Source organism: Varanus komodoensis, unplaced genomic scaffold, assembly GCF_004798865.1.
Source record: "Varanus komodoensis strain SLA01 unplaced genomic scaffold, ASM479886v1 scaffold4, whole genome shotgun sequence".
Lineage (NCBI taxonomy): Eukaryota > Metazoa > Chordata > Lepidosauria > Squamata > Varanidae > Varanus > Varanus komodoensis.
The window spans coordinates 33,159,916-33,181,850 of record NW_025335941.1 but is presented as its reverse complement, the minus strand read 5'-3'; the positions used below and the strand labels follow the sequence as shown (position 1 = coordinate 33,181,850).

The 21,935-nt window shown below is 38.4% G+C and overlaps 1 protein-coding gene across 9 annotated transcripts in view; it reads left to right on the top strand.

The window, feature by feature from the left end:
• The window catches only part of BBX (BBX high mobility group box domain containing), a 144,427-nt gene that overhangs the window by 85,597 nt on the left and 36,895 nt on the right, over positions 1-21,935 (top strand). For 8 of the 9 annotated variants that reach the window (XM_044442675.1, XM_044442674.1, XM_044442676.1 and 5 more), the window contains 5 exons: positions 1,012-1,272; positions 7,134-7,332; positions 10,117-10,184; positions 14,398-14,478; positions 17,084-17,164. In XM_044442675.1, coding sequence (XP_044298610.1) covers positions 1,012-1,272; positions 7,134-7,332; positions 10,117-10,184; positions 14,398-14,478; positions 17,084-17,164 — 690 coding nt within the window. The remainder of the gene's footprint in view (positions 1-1,011; positions 1,273-7,133; positions 7,333-10,116; positions 10,185-14,397; positions 14,479-17,083; positions 17,165-21,935) is intronic. The other variant, XM_044442671.1, reaches the window with a different exon arrangement.

Below are 21,935 nucleotides of genomic sequence, written 5' to 3'. Positions count from 1 at the left end.
TCCTGATGTAGTCCATGTGGCCAACCGTGTAGCAGTGATTAATCTACAAGCAGATCATGAAAGCAACATCTTTACCACATTTAGCCATCCAGAAGCTGGTACTCAGAGGCATATTTCCTCTGAACATACAGGTTTTGATGAACTCGTCTAATCTCCCTTTAAACGCATCCAGACCTGTAGTTATCACCACATCCTGTGGCAGAAAATTCCATTAGCTAATTATTTGTTGTAGAAATTAGCACACATTATACACTTTTATTACTTAAATTCTTTAACTCATTTATACTTTGCTAATGGTGGCTATCAGCCATTAGAACTAAACATGCCATTAGAACAAGTAGATACCCTCTAGCAATAAAGAACAGTTCTGTGCTGCAAGTTAGAACACAATTGTACAACTGTTATATGTCCAAAGGCCTTCTAATCAAGAAGGTTTTGGTCACCAAGTGGAAGGCCATTAATAAGGCCACAGGATGAACCTCCCTTTTGAAGAAGTTCCAGTGTCTGGACATAGGTGGATTCCTTCAATTCAACAATGGGGAACTATTCTTTGCTTGGGAGACAAATGGGCCCCAGCCCAGGAAAGTACTGGCTGAATGCCAGCAGTGGGTTGAACTGTTGTTCAAAGTGGGCAGAAGAGCCACTGATGACAGGTGCCCTCCACTTGTACTCATTGTGTCACATATGCATGTGGGTACATGCACATATACACATAAGGAATAGATTTCTTGCACTGAAATGCACTGAGTGCCAAGATAGACACTTAATTGAACCTTCCATCTTGGCACTTCATGTTCCAAATGAAATCCATTTTTTAATTTGTGAAGGGTTATTGATTTGTTTGAACATCTAAGTAAGATACTTTCAATAAAAGTCATTGAAAATTTATTTTCAGATTTTATGTAAAATTTAAATGTAGATTTTGGGGTGAATAATTGATGGCGTATGACAAAAAGTATTTGTCAGTGACATTCTTTACATGTTTGGGTATTTTTTTCCTTTGTAAAATAGGTCCATCTTCTCAGTGCTGATGGTCTTGAGCATGATGCTGATGAAACAGAAGATGAAGAATCTTCAGAACAGCGAGCTCGCAGGCCTATGAATGCATTCCTTCTGTTCTGCAAACGCCACCGCTCTCTTGTGCGGCAAAAACACCCTCGTCTGGACAATCGTGGTGCTACAAAGATACTGGCGGATTGGTGGTCTCTTCTAGACCCTAAAGAAAAGCAGAAATACACCGACATGGCCAAGGAGGTATTCATAAGACATTCAGTTACGTATTTATTGTACATTTACCATGTCTAGCAATACACCATACATTTACCACAATAGGAAGTTCACCACAAACATTTTCTATGGTGGTATTTTAAAAGTGGCATTCAAAACAAATACTCTCCATTTTAGAAGATTGTACAATTCTGTTGGAGAAGATGATTACATTTGAAAGTATAGCATAGTGGTGAAGAGACTGATCTGTGAATCAGAATGTCCCTGTGTCAAGTGTCATCTCTCCCATGTATTATGTGTCTCTGCTATCTCCTCTTCCCTATTTTGCTTGTATGCTCTGCTGTCTTGGATAGCATGCAGCTTATTTATATGGTAGGAGATTGAGGCTTTGGATTGTTTCCTATTAGCTAGCTAGCTTGCTTGCTTATGGCTTTTCATGGCATTCTAGGGAGATTTCTTCCTGGTCCATATTAACCAGTTTTTTTGTAATAAAAGAAGAGTTGAAAAGGAAAGGTGTTTGAAGCCCAAATAAGCTGTTTAGGACTACAATCATATAACAATTTATTTGAGAGTAAGCCCCATTGAAATCAGCGAGACTTACTTTCATCCAAGCAGACAAGTATACAATCATACGGTAAATGTGCATTTCTTATGCATAATTATATATTGTTCAAAATTTTCTTTTATGGAAACTGGAAAACTTGCTTTGATTGCAGTAACATCCATTATGTATTTTTTATTGTCTCAATTATCAATATGCATAATATCCTCATTCTTGTCAATGTTTGGACCAACCTAACCTGTTCAAAGATTGCTAACATTTTTGGTTAAAGAATATCTTGAGAATCTCCTGTTCCAGTAGACACAATTAAAAGAGGACTGTAGGCATGTATATCAGCCTGTTAAAAAATCCAAATATCTTGGTAGCAGATATGCTATAACCAGCTCCTCAAAAGCAAGAGAAATAGTAGTTTTACTGCTTAATTTTTCCCTTTCAAAATATCTGAGGGTAGATTTATTTAATTAAGGGTTCTTTTGAAGACTGTTTGGCTGATAAAATTCTCTGAATTCTACCAAGGTTTCTCCTACTGGATAGATAGAGAGATATGTAGCCTTGCAACAACTTAATGAGCTAGAAGTTATTCTAAGTATTTTAAGTTATTTTAAGTATAATTGATCAGTGGCTTGATAAAAAGACCACCAAACTTAGCCAAGAACTAAAGCAACCGTTTTTCAATAAGCTGCTTAGACACTTAGGTAAATGAGAGCAACAACACGAACAAGATAACAGTCTTCCTTTCATAACATACACACCTCCTTCTCATAAGGAAATTCATTTAGCCTCACCTATTTTAGCAGAAAAACTCCATCATGCTGAGAAAGGCATCGCCAAAGTTTCTCCAAAGGAAATCCTGTTGAGTTTAGGTTGCTGCCAGATAGGTGGGCATACTACTGTAGCCTTAACTGTACTTGGTATTCCCTTAGTGACAGAATGAAATGTTTTAAATTCTGATTTTAGATGCAAATTATACTTTATGAAACAAAGAGAAAGCAGACTATTATAAGGAAAATGAGAGTTATCAACATTTAGTCAAGCAGATAAAGAGCAAAACTAAAAACTTTATATGTTGCTTCCAAAAATAATAATTTGAGAAAGCTTTAAACAAGTAAAAGAAGGCAGAGCCAACAACCTTTTAACCAGGAGATTTTTAAAAGATCAACCTGAGAATGGTTGTACTGATAGGAGTTCAGACGATACTTACATGATGAGCAACACAATCCAACTCTGAATTAAATCTCAGTGAGTTCAGTGGTACTTATTCCCAGAAAAGTAAGTATAGGTTTGCATTCTGAAACTATAAAAATGGGTTAAGGTTCAGCCAACTGTTGTGCTAAATTATAACCTCTGAGACACCAAGTTTTGAAGATAAACTCACATGCTTCTTGCATCATGCCACTTTTGCTGAAGAAGAAAGTGCATCTGAATTTTATTAATGCTGTTATTGGTATTATTAATGATTATTATATGAATTCTTATGTATATATTTTTCTTCCAATAAAAGTACTCAGAGCAGCATTCTGCATAATCATAAAATATATCAGCATAATATCAATATTAAGAGGCTGAAGCAAGCTGGACAGTTTGTAAGGCAAAACATCTCAAAGGCTTCAGCTACCATGATCCCTTCCCACTGGTTATGCTAGTTACAGCTGATGGAGGACCAAAAGTTGCTCATTCCTGAGCTTAACCCCCAGTGAAGGCAAACTGAAGATATTAGGATGGAGTAGAAGGACTCTGCAAGCATAATAGTGTTCTTTCTACCAGCAATAGTTGCATTACAGGGAGGAGTCAGACATGGAACCACCAGATGCAAACTGACAAATAAATTCATTTCATATTGGATTCAGTGAGAGGAAAAATAGAAAAGCAAAGATCTGCCTGGAATTTTAAGTGTCAAAAAATGCCCTATGTCTCTCACACAAGCTGGAGCAGGCCAGCAGGTCTTTGAATGGCGAACCATCCACCAGTTAACTCACCACTCTCTTCCCACCTAGGATGTCCCATTAGTAGCTCTTTTCAAAAATGTTTTACTGAGGCATCATTCCTAATAGTTTGAAAGATGAAGAATTAATAATGCTACATTTTATTAGATTATTAGATGTCCATACACTGATAAAATAATTGTCACCAAACTCTCTCTTGAAGCACAACATAAAAATACTGGACAGGGTCCAGTACTGCCACTCAATTCCTACTGGTTCCATTGTGCACAAGGGTCCTGCTACTGGCATACCAAGAATTAGCATTTTCAAACGGGATTCCAGAAAGAGAAGGAAATGCTAGTTTTGAGCATAGGATTGGTCAGCAGAACTTTTCCAAATTCTGCTAACTGTGCTGTACTGGAAGCAAGTGTTTTTTCTGGCTTTGAGAACCTCAAGGTTTCCATTGTGTTTGTGGTAAGTCCCCCTAGAATGAAGACAGTACTAGACACTAACAACCAACTCTATATATTTATTTAAAATTAATATAAAACAAGAAATCATTATTAAAGCAGCTGATAAGAACCAAAATACAAAACTTTAAACGCCTGAGGTTAATAAAAGTTTTTTTGGCCTGAAGTTGAATCCAAATTACCTCCCTAGGGAGTGTATTCTATAATTGGAACACCGCAAGCAAAATATCCACTCCTCTTATTCCAAAGAGATTTATTCTGAGCAGATGAATAATGAATAACATTTGTAGCAATTCAAAAGTGTTTAATTACCAAATCAAACTAATTCTGATCTGATGAAATCATAAGCTATTTTCTGAAATGATAACCAAAATAATGGAATACAGGAGGTATCTTGATATCTGGAAATGTGAATTATTGCTGGACAAGGAACTCTCTTATGAGGTTTTTAACTTTCTCATCTGATGTACTAAATCTTTGTTCACAGTGGAAGAATAATAACACTCTTGTGGAAAATGGCAGATCAGAAACTGCTAACAATAGTATATTAAAAAAAAAAAAAACCATGTCCTATATTTATAGGATTTCCCTGATGCTTGGTTCTAAAAACAATTCTTGTACTGTCTATTAAAAAAACAATATAGCCAAGTGTGCTTAATGCAGTAACATTCATTCCATAAATGTGTATGAGGCATGCAATTAAGTGTATAATTTTAATTCTTTCTGCAGTTTAAGTATACATGAGTAAAATTCAACAGTAATTAGTAATAAAAACATGCTATGGGATACCCTTAACACTCATCTTTGGTAAAGTGTTGAAGAAAATACACATGGGAAATAAAGCTTTTATTTTCAATGGGAAGTCTTCCACTTCCATTCAGCTTTGTTATGATGCATTTCCAAAGAGAATAGACCATGGAATACAGTGATAATGCAGTGTGGCCTGCGAGCTCTGGTTCAGATTCAGCATAACAAAGCATCTCAGAGTAAATCCAAGCTTTTTAGGCCTTCCCAAGTATCCATTATCCATTCAGAGGTGATAGACACTTGTACTTTTAAATACCATTAAAGAATGATGAAAATTTCAGATTCATTCTCTACCTGTTAGAAGAGATGAAAAGGTAAATGGACATAAATTGCTCTATTCCTAAAAATATGTTTGGCAATTGTCAAAGTACGTTGAAGAGGCTATCCTTCTGATCCCTTGACAAAACAGTAGAAATTCTACTGATGTATAACACATAGGGAAAATGAGGATTACCAATAAACACAAGAGCCAGTGTGGTGTAGTGGTTAGAATGTTTGAGACATGGGAGATCTGGATTCTAATCTCAGCTGACTCAAAGGATGACCTTGGGTTAGCCTAACCTTCCTGATAGTGTTATTGTTAGTAAAAGGGAGGGGGAGGGGGATCATGTGTGCCCCTCAGACTCTAGAAGAATGGTAGGACAATTGATAATTGTAATAAGTAAATAAGCAAATATAGGAGACATTTATACACAGAGAGAGAGAGAGCAAGGTAGCTAGCATCCTTGTCAGATGACTCCCTCAGTTAAAATATCTCTGAATCATAAGCATTACCCACATTTCCCGGTATTGTGGTTATTAGAGTCCATTGTTGTTGTTGTTAGTCGTGAAGTTGTGTCCGACCCATCGCGACCCCATGGACAACATTCCTCCAGGCCTTCCTGTCCTCCACCATCCTCTGGTCCATTAGAGTCCATAGTTTCATTTAATATGAAATTAGCATTCACTTACACCTGATGGTATAGCATATGTTCTTTAAAAAGTTTGGGCTATTGAATCTTTCAATCAATGTGTTTTTATGTAGCAGTTCTACAATCTCAGTAGGTAGTCTGTGTGTTAACAGTATGGTACAGAGAAATACACATACAAACATAAATCAGAATTGTTGTAGATTCTTGTACGTAATTCACATGAATATGTTGGTGTACACTCCCTGATTGTTTCTGCTTAGTTCTTCCCACCACCTGCAATGACTAACCCAAGCAGGAATTAATCAGAAGGCAAAAGTGTAGCATCATGTTTAAATCAGGTCTCCTGGAATGCCCTTCCCAAAAAATCATAAACCAACAAGAAACCCTGGCTTAACGTTGTGGGTTTTAGAGGAATGATGAACTAGGAATCTCAGCTTGGTGGTAAGCTTTTGCTTCTTGATAAGTTTCTGATTAATTTAGCACTGGTAAGACACTATCTACAAACATAGCCAGTGAGAATGTAATAAAACACTAGTTTTTCCTGTGATAACCTCAAGCAGCTTATGTTGAACATATATTAGTTTGTTTAGCCTTCCCATTTTCATCAGTAACCTATATACATTTTATATAGAAAGTAAAAGGAAATAATTGGGATCTGCTTCTTTTGTGGATTGGTAGAGCAAAAAATCAATTTCTCATATTTGCCAGGTAGATGCATCTTTTTATTTCTCTTTTGGAAGAATGTGACGTCCTGTCTCTGGTTAACACACACACACACACACAACCGTTGACAAGAATGGTACTATGGTATTTAAGCCTGTGGCAAATAAATTTGCTTATTAGTGTTTATAGCCAGAGCATTTATCTACAACCTATGTAGTTGGCTGGCTTACAAGAGTAAAGTAAGAGGGTCCATAATCCATAGGGCAGTTCAAGGGTGATAACTGCTTCATGACCTGAAATTTGCAAATGCATGCTTGCAGAAGAAGAAGCCTGTATAGATCACTAATACCCAAATCAGAATGTTTCAATAAAACTTCAGGGTAAATCATATCAAAGACATTACCAGCTCAGTGTTGAAGTTGAGTAAGTATGATAGACCTTAAACAGGCAATATTCAATGCATGTAGTTGCAAATTTACATCCGAAATTGAGTACTTATACAAACATTTGCATTGTTTCATGAAAAGCAGTCTTGCCGTGCCTTAATACAAATTACTGTTTCTCTTCATAGTACAAGGATGCATTCATGAAAGCAAACCCTGGCTACAAGTGGTGCCCGCCTACAAGCAAACCTGTGAAAACCCAGTCCTCTACAGTAACTAACCGGAAAAAGCTGTGGGCTTTCCCATCAGAATCTGCAAAAGATTTGCCAAGTCCAAAAAAGTTGCTGAAGACAGAAGAAATGCCTCAACTGAATTTTGCAATGGCAGGCAAGTTTGAGATTGCTCTTCGCATCAATCACCCAGTTTCTGGCTGGTAATAATTGTGCTTCCAGAAAGAGCTTTTACTGTGCAATCACTCTGTTGTAGTCATGCAATTTAAGGGGTTGCTCAGACAATAGCATCTTCCACTTGCGACCGTCTCATATTTTCTCATCACTTCTTATTTATTTATTACATTTGTATGTCGCACCCCGTATCCATGAGGCTCTCTGGGCAGCTTACATTGCATTGAGCAGCAACAATTAAAACAAATTGATATAAACAATACATAATCAATAAAATGGAACAATAAACATCATAAAATTCAACATTTATATAATACAATTTAAAACATTTCTGTGAATAAAAACATCTGGTAACTAAAATTATTTAAACATAAATATTTTATTTATTATGGATACCCATAATAAAACTGACTCAAGTCACTGCCTTACTTGGATTAGATGAAAACTAGAGGTAGAGCTGGGTGTCATGTGATTACATTTCAGCCCAAACCTCCAGATGACCTCTTCCAACAAAGGCCAAGGTGCAGAGTGATAGTCCCCCAGTGCCACCATCTGAAGACTGTTGACCAGGAAAGAGTGGAACCCCAACAGAGTGGTGCTCTCTAGAAGGATACCATAGTCAATGGTATTGAATGCCTCTGAGAGATCCAGAAGGATCAACAGGATCATGCTCCCCCATTTCTCTCCATGCGGAGGTCATTCCACAGAGCAACCAAGGCAGTTTCCATTCCAAACCCAGACCTGAAGCCTGATTGAAATGGATCCAAATAATCTGTTTTCTCTAGGAGAGCTTGGAGCTTCCACAACCCACTCAATCACCTTGCCGAATAGGCAGTTTGGCTCTAGATTTATAATTATTTATATTGGTTGGATCCAGGCTAGGTTTTTTTCAGGAATGGTGCAATCACAGCAGTTTTTAAAGCACGAGTGACACCACTGCCTTTCTTAAGGAGGCATTGGCAACCTCCTGGACAAGTTCTCCCTTTCAATTTACCAATCACCCAGAATGGACAAGGATCAAGTAAACAGGTCATAGCTTGGGGAGAACCATGCACTCTGTCCACATCCTAAGGCTGCACTAGCTAGAACTCATCCAGGAGAATGGGACCAGTGCTCTGTATATCTCTGCCAATGGAACTGGGATAAATGTGGTGCCCAAGTCACTAAAGATCCAAGCAACTTCATCCTCAAAGTGTCCTGTAGATTTGTCACATTGGCCTCTAAGGGTTTGAGCAGATCTCCTTTTGGGCCAGGATGAAAAGCTCCACTGGATGACACTGTAAGGGCACAGTGCTCGTGGCAATAAATTACTTCCTTGCCACTTTCACCACCCTGAAATAGGCTCAGTAATAAGCACTAAGCTGTGTTCGGTCAGATTCATTTTGAGTTCTCCTCCACCTGAGCTTTAGTCATATTTCCTCTTGCTTCACTGACCTCAGCTCCAGCATATACCAAGGAGCCAGATGGGCTCTGCGGATGTGTGTCGGGGGGGCTTGAGGACAATCATGTCAAACTTCCAGGTCAGCTCTATATTCCACAGGGTTACTTGAGCTTTGACAGCAGCGCGTGCCACACCAGTTGGAAAATCCTAGAGCTTTCCGGAATCCATCTGAATCCATCAGCCCCCGGGGACAGACCACCTTAATGTCTCCCCTACCATTCCAGAGGGGAAAAGATGGAACAAGTGCACATTGTCTTTTGATTAGTATTACTGGGAGCCAGCTGGCAGAAAGCTCACAAAGTTCTTGGGCTTATGATTTTTCTAAAGTTTAATAGAAGTGCCTGTTTGTAATAGGATATTGTAGGATTATGGAAATGCTGAAGCCATTTGACTTGCAAAGTTGTGTTTTTGTAAATGTTGACTCTCCACATTGTCAGTAGAACTTCTTTTTACAAATAACACATGTTACATGTGGGTGTCAAACATTACCAGATATCTCCTGTTTTAACAGCCCTGACAAGAGTGGTAAGAGCTAGAGGGACAGATTCCAAAGGATGGACATATCTCTGTTTCAAGTGATTAAGGTGCTGGAGATTAGCAAGAAGGGGACAAAAACAAAAAGAATAAGTGATTGGGCCTTAGTCCAGCCGTCATGTCCTCAGCAAGCCTATCCCCACATTGGTGAAGAAAAAACAAAGAGGGGACATTCTGCTCTTAAAACCTGAACTGATTAGCAGCACGCTTGATCAGGCAGGATTCTGAATCATGTTGGAAACCTGTGCTTGTAGAGAAGGATCCCTTCTTCACCACAACCCCCAACAAGCATGACTTTACTCTTCTCCTCCTGCAGGTAGGAGGAGGACACCTGAAATGGGACTCAGATTGCTCACACAACTTTTCTGCACATTGTTGTAACATTTAAAGTTGCCAGTAGGCTGGTTTTATTACTAGTTTATTGACATTCCAGTATTAAGTTTTTTGTTCCTGTGGCATTCTTTTTATGTTTAAGATATGTACTATTTACCTATGGATTTATTTTTTTTCTTCACAGCAGCGATAAAGATCAAACAGGGGTTGAAAATACACACACACACACACACACACACACACACACACACACAACAATAACCACAAACAGTTCTTTAGGGGAAAAATAGAATCCATTCTTCACAACATGCTTTAAGATGCATTCTTTGCTGGACAATATGGACTTCACAGTTCTTTTCAGTAATGAGGGCCAGCGTGTTTAAAGTAGTAGACCTGTCTGAGATCCCTTCAAGAGAAATACTTTGACTGAAAGGTCTGCCTATTTTTTTTATTTGACAGATCCAACACAAATGGGGGGCCTCAGTATGCTGCTGTTAGCAGGAGAACATGCCTTGACTGCACAAGAAGTAAGCAATTACCTTTTCTGCATAATCCTTTCATTTAAGAATGTTCGACCTGTATGAAATATAGTAGCATAAATCTATCTTCGCAACTATTTGATACGTCTTTTATCTGGGGGAAGTGATGTCAGCTAGCTGATATAGAGCCTGACACTTTGTCAGCGTGCGACATGAAGCACTTGGTACAGTGGAGAGCAGAACCAAACTTTTCTTATCTCAAGAGTTAAACTTCAATTAAGAGGAAGCTGCTTACAGAACCTTAACAGTTCTTTGAATACAGTCATAGCCCTTCATGCAAAATTCACTGATTTTGTCAAATGCTTGATGCAAACTTGTACTTAAATATAATTATAACAACTGGGACAGAATACTGCAATGTGGAATGCTTTGTTTCAGGGTTCTGGCTACTCCATTCTAGCTCCCCACAGTACTCAATCAGCATTCTGGAGCAACTGAACTTACTCTGCCCCAATTGATATTGTTTATATGTTTGTATTTGTCTTTGGTTTTTGTTTGGTTTTAGAGGGCAGTATAGAGACAGGAGCCAGTTGATTTCTCTGTTGTAGTGTGTGACCAAGTTCTCTCTTCCATTCCTGGGGATGTTTTAAAATAGCTTCTCAGTGTGAAACAAGAAAGACCTTTCTCATCTATTCTCTCTCAGCCTTGTCCAGCTACTCCATTCTACCTAGTTGCCAACATTTTCCCCTTTCAGTCTATCACCATTCCATGTCATTGAATGATTATTGAAGAAAGGGAAACTTTGGGGTTCATCCACAGGATTACTTAGTTTCATCAAAAAAATTGATCTATTTCGATCTCCCTCTTGTGCTTTTACCTTTATTCACATGGGCATGGGAAAACTTGAACTGCATTAGAAAGAATGATGCTACAAAGTATTTAGCATTTTTCTTAAGGCCCAAAAGCACTTAAATGTATTTTTACATGCTATTAGTTTCCACTTTTCCAATCAATATTGGCAACTGAAGGCAAGTGGTTACATAAAGGTAAAATACATTTAGAACAAATAGTTTGAAGTACATTACAGCATTTATAATACACCACTTGTGTCCAGAGAGAGAACCCTGTTAATCTGTTGCAGCAAAAACAAATACGCTGCGATCCTAAACCCTTTGGGGGGGGGGGGTGAGGGGAGTAAGCCCCAGTTATCTTAATGCAATTTCTTCCTAAGCAGACACATATGCTAGTCTTGTGAAGTAAAAGTAAGAATAAAGTAAACATTATTGGAGTCTCCCTGCAAAGTTCCTTTCTCATAAATAAACTTCAGAAGGAACTCAAACATGAAACTACTGAATGACAATTGAACAAGAAGTTGAATTGCTTAAAGCTCAGTGAATACCTTTAGCAGGACAACTACTTGTTCCTTTGATTCAGACTACAGGGGATTGAACCTGTAGCATTATTCTTGATAACTGTAATACAAAAATGGCTTATGGTACCATAAAGACTACATGTTTACTGTGGTGTAAGCTTTCACTTCATTTTATACAATCAATCAGATCACTCAGTTATATCATAGTAAACATATCATTTGTTAAAGTACTGCTACATTCTTCACTGTTTTTGCTGAAATTAAAATTTCTTACCTCTGGAAACTGATTGTGCATGCATTTAAAATATAACAGATTTGTCATAGTTGAATTTCATTTCCCTCTAACTTCACCGCTTAACTGTGCTCCCAGTTCAACAACTGTGTCTGTATAGATGTATGTATACATGCATACACATACCTGTCATATTAAGATAACACTTCATGTGTCTGATAAGATGGATTCTAGTTACAGGTGCTTGTGCATTCTGAAAATATTTGTATTTAAGATGTCACAAGATAGTAACAATTACCCTTATAATTGTCCCTATCTGTGTAGTGAAGTGAGGAATTGAGAAATTGCCTATAGTCACTGATTGAATTCCTGGCTGTGCCGAGCACAAAATCAATCTGGGGGCAGGGGGGGGTGGTTCTGGCTTATAGCTCATGTTCTTAAGCACTTACACTGCAGCAGCTAGATTTAGAGCAGGGTTATTGAACGTTTTTCAGCCCAAGGGCTGAGTTCTGTTTTGGAGATACCCTCTGGGGACTTCATACCAGTGGCAGGAAGAGCCAGACACAAAGTGGGTAAGGCCAAAGAAACCAACATATTTTAGCTTAAAGCTCTTACTGCAAGTAACTAACCCTTAGAAAAGGCATTTTGACCTCAGGGAAGAATTGGTGGCTGGAGAGAAAAGGATGAGGCCAGGGGAGGAGATGGGTGACTTCTGCAGAAATGCGGAAGGCTAGATTGGGATCCCCAGTGGGCCAGATTTGGTCCCCAGCTTGAGGTTCTGCACCACAGGTTTAAATTGGCTTTTCTCAGCTTTGTACAGATCAGTGTATGGCTATATCCTAGATCTCTAGGTTATGAAATAGATATACACAGCTTTAAAGCAAGCTGTTTGTAGTACAGGCTTTGAAGTGCTATAAAGAATGGAAGTTGTTTTTCTGTTGGCAGTTACACATGTATACACACATGCACACAGTATATGTATATAAAAACAACAAAGAGCCTTATGGTGCCTTTAGAAGCAATCACATTTATTCTTAAACTTACCTTTTGTGGATGTAGTGAGTTGACCAGGCACTGCTCTTTGCAATCTTTTCAGCAAGATATGCCATCAAATTCTGAACCAGAAAAGAAGGCAATGGGGGTGGGGGGACAGAAACCTTTGAAGCTTCTTCAAGGTCACTACCTGCAGTTTCCCAGGCTGACAGTGAGAGTAGGTATGTTTTGAAAGAGATGCGAGAGGTTTCAAGACAGGAGTGGGAGCATGTGCAGGACACAGTCCTTGCTCCTGTAATGAGGTTTTGGGAGAGAGGAGCTACCCTGTTGGAAGGCTTGCTGACTAGCTCCCCACCAACAAGAACCACTCTAAGGATGGAATTGCAGAGTTACTGAAAGGGGGGAGCTGGAAAGAAGTTTGGCTTCAGTTTTTTACATGAGCAAGTAGCTTATCTTTTCAGCTTGATAAAAAACTATTTAGAGCTGCACTGCCTTGTTAGATTTGAAGTCTTAATAAGGATCCACATTGTAAAGGATTGCCTTACATTTTGGAGCCTAAGGGAAATGGGGGAAGGGACTACCTCATGACAGTGGACTGGAACACATTTAATCAGAAAAAAATGTATATATGCAACTTGCTGTTGAAGGGAACAATTTCCCAAGTCAAACCCTAACTCTAAATCTTTCTGCAAGCCTCAATACATATAATGTCATGACTAGGGATATGCTTGTGCACCATCTAAACACTCATTTGCAGGCTGATTTTTTCCAATGCACCTGACAAATTTCTTAGAAAAAGTCTACATGAATAGCAATTTCAGCAACCTTTCCCAAAATAATCTGTGTAGTCTTGTGATTACCAATTGATTGGGCTGAAACATACAGTACAAAAAACGTCTGTACACTTTCTATTAAAGAATGATTTAGCCAGACATGAAGGACACAGGCTAAGTTTTACTATTAACAGGAGAAAGAAGGCCCAGATTTCCATCCTTTGTTTGCATTTAATAATTCATTAGTCAGAATTAAGTACTATTCAGTTGTAATGAGAACATTTTTTCTTGAAGATTTATCAGGTTACACTAATGATACGCATCTTCTAAACAATTGTTAATGAAGTAACTAGGTATTGGCGGTCATTAATTTTACTAAAGTTTTAGGAATCTTTACTGGAAGAAGTTTGTCTCATGTAGCAAATCTTGTTAGTGTTTGGAATGCTGTTGTGTCTCTACTACGAAAGGAAAATGAAGAACCAGTGCTGGAATATAGAAGGAGCCAACCATACTTTTATATACTTTGTACAGAGGAATTCAGATTAATTTAATAGGATTTTTCATTTTTCTCTGCTTTCATCTCAGTTAATTTTCCCATTTTATGGAAGGATCAATGAATGGACAGAGGTCTTAGATGTATATCCTACCCCTAGTTATTACTTCCATAGTGTTTTCAGTGTTTCTGTGGAGGTTTGTGCTTTGTGTTTCTGTGGAGGTTTGTGTTACTTTTTTAAAAAGTTCCTTTGTGTATGAAGTATTCTACATATCAGGTAGGTTTTTATGGCACAACAAACCAAGGTGGTTACTTTCCAGGATAGTCTCTTGTGTCAGCTGTTTAATCCAGAACAGAGTTAAGTCCCTAATATTTTTTTCTGGTAACTTTTGTTTTAGGTTTCCTCAAGCACATGCCATTCCGATGCATCCAACTCCACAGAAGGATGTCTCAAGTCACCATTGTTTCAATTTGCTGAGGTGAACTTATTATAATGACTCCCCTCTGCTTTTACTAATAAAAAGCTTTCAGAGAAATTCCAGTGCTTTAAGTTAGCTGATTTTTTATATAAATAGAGATTTCTGTGCATAAAGCTATCTTGAACTAAATAAAGGTTTCTTTCATGCATGGTAGAAACTATCCTGAAGCAAAAACTTATTAGCAAGTGAAACATTTAATTTATTAGACAGTAACATAGAAACCTTGGTCCAGCATCAGATTCTCTCAGGACTTGTTTTGGTCAGTTAACAATTGGAATTAACCTGTAGAAACATCCTTTAGTATAATCCCTGAGTAAGAATAGTGGATCATGCCCTATTACTACTGTTCTATGAAGGCACAACAAATGGTCAATTCCCAAACTCCACTTTTATGCATGCAAACAGTCCATACAATTCAAATACCTGTCTAGGGATAAGGATAAGGATCTGCACCAGACACTCACAAATATAATCAAGAGCAGTTCCCATAATCATACCTTTTACTTTCCATCATAAGGTGGCTTGCAAGCTACATCCAAGATTGCCCAGTTTACACATCACATCACACATAATTCAACAAAAGTTAGTGATGAATAAGTCCCATTGAAAGTCAACCCCACTGTTGTTTTCAGTGAGTCTTATTCATGATTCATATTATTGGAGTACCTATGTTACTGTGTCCACACCCGGGTAAATAATAGATTGGATGAACTAACTGCAAGCTACAAAAGGATTTACATTACATGTTTAAGTAAGATAAACTCAAACCTGATTGGATTTAATATAAATGAGGAGTGCAGTAATAATAAGTAAACATACTTGGCATTGAATCAATTATTATTACTGTTAAGCAAATACGCTTAGGACTGTAGTGCACAAGTTCATTCTTAGTCTCAGCCAGCCTTGTTCCCAAGGCTCATGGCGCAGTAGAAATTGAAACTGGTAGAAATGTATACTCATGTTCAATTTAAAATATACTTTAGTCACCAACAAGTTTGTAAATAACTATGCCCCTGAGGACCATTGGTGAGTTGACTTAAGGTAACCAGGAGGGAAAGAACAGATGGAAAGAGTGATGTCACATAAAGAAAGGTGGAGACACCTCTCCCTCGCCCCCCCCCACCCCGGTATGGGGGACATATGTAAAGGAACAAAATGGTAATCCCACAAAGAATCTGGAAGCCTCAGTAAAATTTGTGGATTAAAAGTTTCATGTGAAAAGCCCTATATGTGCTGTGCCTTCAGGGTGTTCTGCCAGTAACTTCTGTGGGGTTATTTTAAGTATGAAGAGACTAGCAAAAAAACCCCAAAGATGCCTACCCCAAAATGCTCTTATGACACTTCTGGGATAAGCTCAAACATTCACAGACATGCAAAGGAGAGAATACTATAGTTGGAGCCAATGAGAATGCTTGGAAATCCATGGTAAGCATAAATAATAGTCAAAACAGTATGCTGACACCAAGCATTTGTGTACCATTATTTTGTAAATGCTGAGAAGATCTAAGAATTTAAGATAAGACCTAAGGCAGACTGCATACCATGAAGTACCCAAAATATTTTTTAATCCTCAAATATTATTGAAAGCTAAAAGCAATAGTTTTGAATAGATTATCTGATAGGAACATAAGAAAAGCCATGCTGGATCCAACCAATTGGCTCTCTAGTCTAGTATTCTATGCACACAATATCAAACCAGCTGCACAAAGTGTATGACTTTTCCCCAGCAGCTGGTGTACATAGGTTTACTGCCTCTGATACCAGAGTAGCATATATCCATTGAGGCTAGTAGCCATTGATAATCTTCTCTTCAGAGCTCTTTTAAAGTCATCTGACTGGATGGCTATCACTAATTCTTGTGGCAGTGAATTCCATAGTTTAACTGTGAATCTCAGAATCTCTGGAGATAAATGACATGCTTAAATGGGGTGTGAATTATGTAACTTAAATCTATTTGTTGAAATTAGTGGAATATAAAAGTGTGTAACTTTTACAAGAGCATGCTCATTGATGCATTCAAAACAGGCGAGAAAATAATAGTCTTCCAAGTGAAATTTTTGAACAGGTAGTTAACATTGCCATTAATGATTAGGCATGCTGATTTTTTTTGCCTAGCACACTGGAACATTACATTACTGAAAAAAATGAACTAGAATGGTGATATTCCAATCTTAAACTCATTTCTTGTAAGTTAGTCTCCTTTGAAATTGGTTGGATGGGCTTTGAACTATGAGAGTTCAAAATAATACTGCTTATTCTAGTTTGGAAATTCTCTTTTCTACTATTCACTTAGTATGATGCTGATTATTTTAGTGCTTTCTATGTAATTAACATGTCAGATAAGAAGCTTAATTTATTTCTCTCAGTGCAAGAGATGCTGCTATTTCCTTTTATGATACTTCTTTCTCAATTTTGTTTTATTGATTGTGGCAGTGGTTTTCATAATGTTGGAATTTTTTGCAATTTGTTATTTGCTAGTCCTTTAGAAAATTTGCACTCTGAGAACCCACAAGAACAAGAATTTGACATGTTAGAGGAGTAGAAAAAACAGATTGTGTTGACATGTGATGTTCAAATGTTTATTAAAAAAATGTTTTCCCTCCAGATTTCTGCCAGCCCATCACAACCAGATGCCCCTGCAGATTCAAAAGAAAGTGATGCATCAGCACTATTTCAGTTTTCAGAGGTATTAACTGTTGTTACTTTTAAATGAGAAAGAAGAATGTGTCCACGCATTTCTCACAGCAAGTTTATTTCAGATGCTCTACCATTCATTTGTTTATTGACTGTTGGTTTAAGAGTTAGTTTATACAGTAAGGATATTACCTTTTAGAAGCACTAAATAGGTAGAAGCACATAGATGAAGTGTGACTTCTTCTCATATCTCAGTCAGATCAGGTATTCTAAGTGAATGTTAATCCTGGGATGACAAGACATGGCCAAAATCTCTAGGTGGGATCCTGACCTTCAATAAGAGTTATGCTGCTGCATGCAGAATATCCTTCTTTTGTCTTTTTTCACATAATTCCTAGATTATGTTTCTTCATACTTTGCCATTGTTTTATTTTTCTCTACTTTTCTGTTATTTTCTCATTTTCAACTGTCTCATTTGCAGTTAACTAATGCTTCTAATTAGGCTGAGTGCTACAGCAGTTTCTTCTTATTGTAACAAATCTACCTTAGCATCTGGGGACCAGTTTCTAAGTGGTGAGGGCTGATCAAGGGACAGAGATACTACACAGATAATCTGCCAATGGGTTTGCTTTAAATAGGAAAGAATTCTTTCCATTGCTTTCTCTCTAAGTGTAGCAGAACCACTTCACAATGTGTTCCCCAGCTTGGCAATAATGTTAAGATGACCCAAAGATAAAGGAAACAAACTGTACCAGAAGACTATGAAAAGATTAAGCCCCATGCTCAAGTCCACACATGGGTGAGCATGTGCTATGCCTTATGCTAATCCCGCTGCTACAGCAAAGGCCTAGTGGCTGAATTGATAAACATACACAATGATTTAAGTGATTTGACCAAATAGATCAAAAGTTAGTGATGACCTAATACTGGGATGCCAGAGATCAACTAGAATGAACAAACTGATAGAGATAATTTCAAAATCACATGGTCTCACAAAATACAATAGAAAATAGTATATGTGCATCGTGTAATACCTGCAAGGTACCTGCAATGGTAAATACCAGAAATGACAAAACACATTTTGCTTCATGGTGCTCTTCAGGTATACAGTATACCCCCGTGAAGTCGCGGTTCAACATTCGCAGCTTCAGTCTTTCGCGGAATTTTTCTCTGAGCAAGTCCAAGCCAATCTCCTTGCGAATAAGCCGGCGCCTCGCCGTAAGGCGACATGCTTGCAAGGAGAGTGTTTCCTCCGAGTTTGGACTCGCTTGGAGAAAACAATTTCTGCGCCCGCCCGCCCCTGTCCCTGCCTTGCCATGCATGTGCTCCCAACTCGCGGCTCCCACCCGCACCGCTTTGGCGGTGGGCGCCCATTGCCAGCACCAAATTCACAGTTTTTCACACAATTCACGGGTGCTTTAGGAATGTAATTCCCACGAATTTTGGGGAACTACTGTATATTAAAAAAGAACTAGAGTACAGAGTCGTATATGCATGTGTGCACATATTTTTCAGGCCAGGTTCTCACATCTATTGATGATTATATAAACATAGAAAACATAGAAACAAAGTGAGTCAGATAGGGTCTCCCCAGCCATCTAGCCTGACCCCTGGCTCTAGCTAGCTCCACTCATGTAATCCACTCCCCAACATTGGTTGTCTAATCTTTCCTCAAATGCCCTCACTGTTGGGGCATTAACCACCTCCCTTGGAAGTCCTAGGGGTCCTAACCATCAGGAAGTACTTCCTGACATCCAAACTGAAGCCTGGTTCCTTGAGCTTTGCCCCATTGGAACCCATCCTGCCTTCCACTACAGCGAAGAACAGGCCTGGCCATCCTCCACATGATATCCCCTCATATAAGTCACTAAAAGATCTCCTTGGAGTCTACTCTTCTCCAGCCTGAAAAGACCCCATTCCCTCAATCTCTCCTCATATGTCATCCCTCCCAACCTGGCTACCATTCTTGTGACCCTGCACTAAGCTGATTCTAATCTAGCTATGTCTCTGCTATAATGTGGAGGCCAGAGTACGCAGTCCTCCAGTTGTGGGCACACCAGAATTTTGTACAGCAGTATGAACACCTCACTAGATCTGGACGCCACACTTCTGGCTATACATCCAAGGATTTATTATAAAACACTGTTTATTGTAGTGTTTATAAACAATTATAACAGTTATGAGGCAGTGTTTATTATGAAAGACTGTTTCTGCCTGTAGTGATAAAAACACATTCATACTTCAGATTTATTTTTTTTTAAATTACCTAAACTGATCAAAAGGAATTAGATATAAAAAGACAGGGCCCAAATCATGGTCCTTGTGAAGCCAAAAAACATATATTCCAAAGCAAATGCATATCAAATGCTCTAGAACTGAAATGTCCTGCTGTGACCATATAGGTCTGGAAAAACAAGGAACTGCTATGAACCTGAAAGCAAATTCCCCAAAGGAAAAAATCATTTTGCAAACAAAAGAAATGTATAATTTCTCACACTTAGATTTATCAAAAGGTAAGCCTTGTACTCCTGGACTCACTTAAGACACTTTCCCTTTAGAAACAAACAAACAAAAAAACAGTCAACAGAAGTTTGAATCCCACTTTAAATAATAAATACAGGTATAATAGATGGAGCCTTATATAACTGTGGTTGATTTCTTAAAGAGCACCCACCCAGTTTTCCCAGGAAGGCTGTTTGGCTTCCAATTCTCCACATTTGCCCTAATCCTTCTTTTCTACCATTTTGCCTTATTTCAAGTCATGGTTCTCTCTAGCTTATTGTTAGCTCAACCCCCTCACCACCACCAATTGGGGGAACTTATAGTTTTCTACATCCTTTTATCATTTTTTCTCCTCTCACTTTCCTATGAAATACAATTTTTCAGGGCTAAGGTATAGAAACTCTTTCTATGGTAGGGCTAAAGTGTGAATGAAACAAAGGATGATAGCTCTGGGTGTATGTGGTATGCTTGTTACTGGATGACTTTAACCATCCATTTATTGGGGGAATGATCACATTAATCAGAGGGTATGAATTCAGAGGCTTATCACCTCTTTCCTGCCAAAACTTTTATATTTTTCTCCAGCCCATTCTGATAATTGTGGCTGGGACCTCTCAAAACACACTAGCAAGCATATTTCTCTCCCCCCTCCCCTCTTACTGACATATTCAAGTTTCTGTCTATCCCTCCTTCCAAGCTGACTCTGCAAGGAAAAATGGGTATTTATTGGGGTATATGCAGCTGTGATCTGAATCAGTACAAAAGAGCTAGTTCTGTTGTAAATGAAAGCACAATATGAGTAGAACTCCCATCTCCTAATTGCAGCAACTACTATTTCTATATAGTCCTTAACATTTGTTGAGCATAAGCACAGTGATTTTGTTCAGCTGTGAATGGGGATGATCTGTGGTTAAGAAGAAATAATCTTTGTCAGTTGTCCTTCCTTTGGGCAGATCTGAGGCTCTGTATAATGCTTCCTCATAGCTTCATCTTTTCCATTAGATGTCTAAGCATTTGATTCCCCTTAGCTTGATTATATAACTTGGATATTCAAGTCATAAATAAAATACCCTAGATAGCCCTGTGGGAAATGTTCCTTCTTCACTTCTGTAGACTCATTTGCAAGCCAGTAAAAAAGGGAGGACATGTTCTGTAATAATCAGAGTGGGCAGGGTGGTGGGGGAATTACAATGTTTTTGGGATAGAAAAGTTTCACCTGAAGAACAACAGCTGCTTTCCCCCTTTTTGCACCTAATTTGGATGAATGTTGTTTGTGTTCTCCCCCACAATGGCAATAGACCTCCAAACAGCCGAGCAGCCGTGGTTTACCCACAGTACTTTCCCTAGACACTACTTTGTCATGACCCTTGTCAGCTGATCTGGATGTATTATTGATTGGGGAAGAGGAATGAGACCTTTCTTGACTGCCATGCTGTACTTCTGTTTTTCAAACAAAGCATCCATAACAGCACTTCAACATTACACTACAACACAGTGTAGTTCTATTCAGGAGAGGCATGATAGAGAAGGTGGTATTGCAAGGTTTAGAACTATGCTGCCACTGTGATAAAGTTTTAAAGACAAAATAGAAGGTAAATATGTGCTGCTGCTGCTGCTTTTCTCATTAAAATTTTCCACCCAAAAACTTGATAGTTTTTTTTCCTGACCCCACACTTCAAAGATCTGTTGCTCCCCCAACAGTTCTACAAAAATGTGCACAACGGAATTTCTGGTCATGCTCTAGTTTATGTTTTAAAAAATCACTGGTTATGTATTGAACATATTTCTTAGTAGTACTATACCAATAAATAAGCAAATAATCTCAACAGTGTCTTGGGTGTCTGACAGTGCCCATGAATTCTGCTACAGAACACTTATTTCATTCATTCATTCATTCATTCCATTTATATCCCACCCTGTAGCCCAAAAGGCTCTCTGGGTGGCTTACAATAAAAACAGCAGCAACAATATTAAAAACAACAGTCATAGAATAAAATCCGTTAAGTTAATGCAAGTTCTGTCTGTCAAGGCAAAGAAGGTCATAAAAACCATGCAGAAATAAAAATTGAAGCAGTGCTTAAAACCTGTTCAGCTACTAAAATACCTGGCACTGGAAAGAGCAGCAACAGCATCAGGCAGACCTCCTTGGGCAGCATATTCCATAAGTAGAATTAAACCACAGAGAAGGCCCTTCTAGCCATTTCCCCCACTCACTTTGTTGCGGGGTGGTTCTCAGGTAAGTATATGTGGAACAGTCATTCTCCTAGATAACCTGGTCCCAAGCTAGTTAAGGTTCTGTATGTTAATGTCAAGTCTTTGAA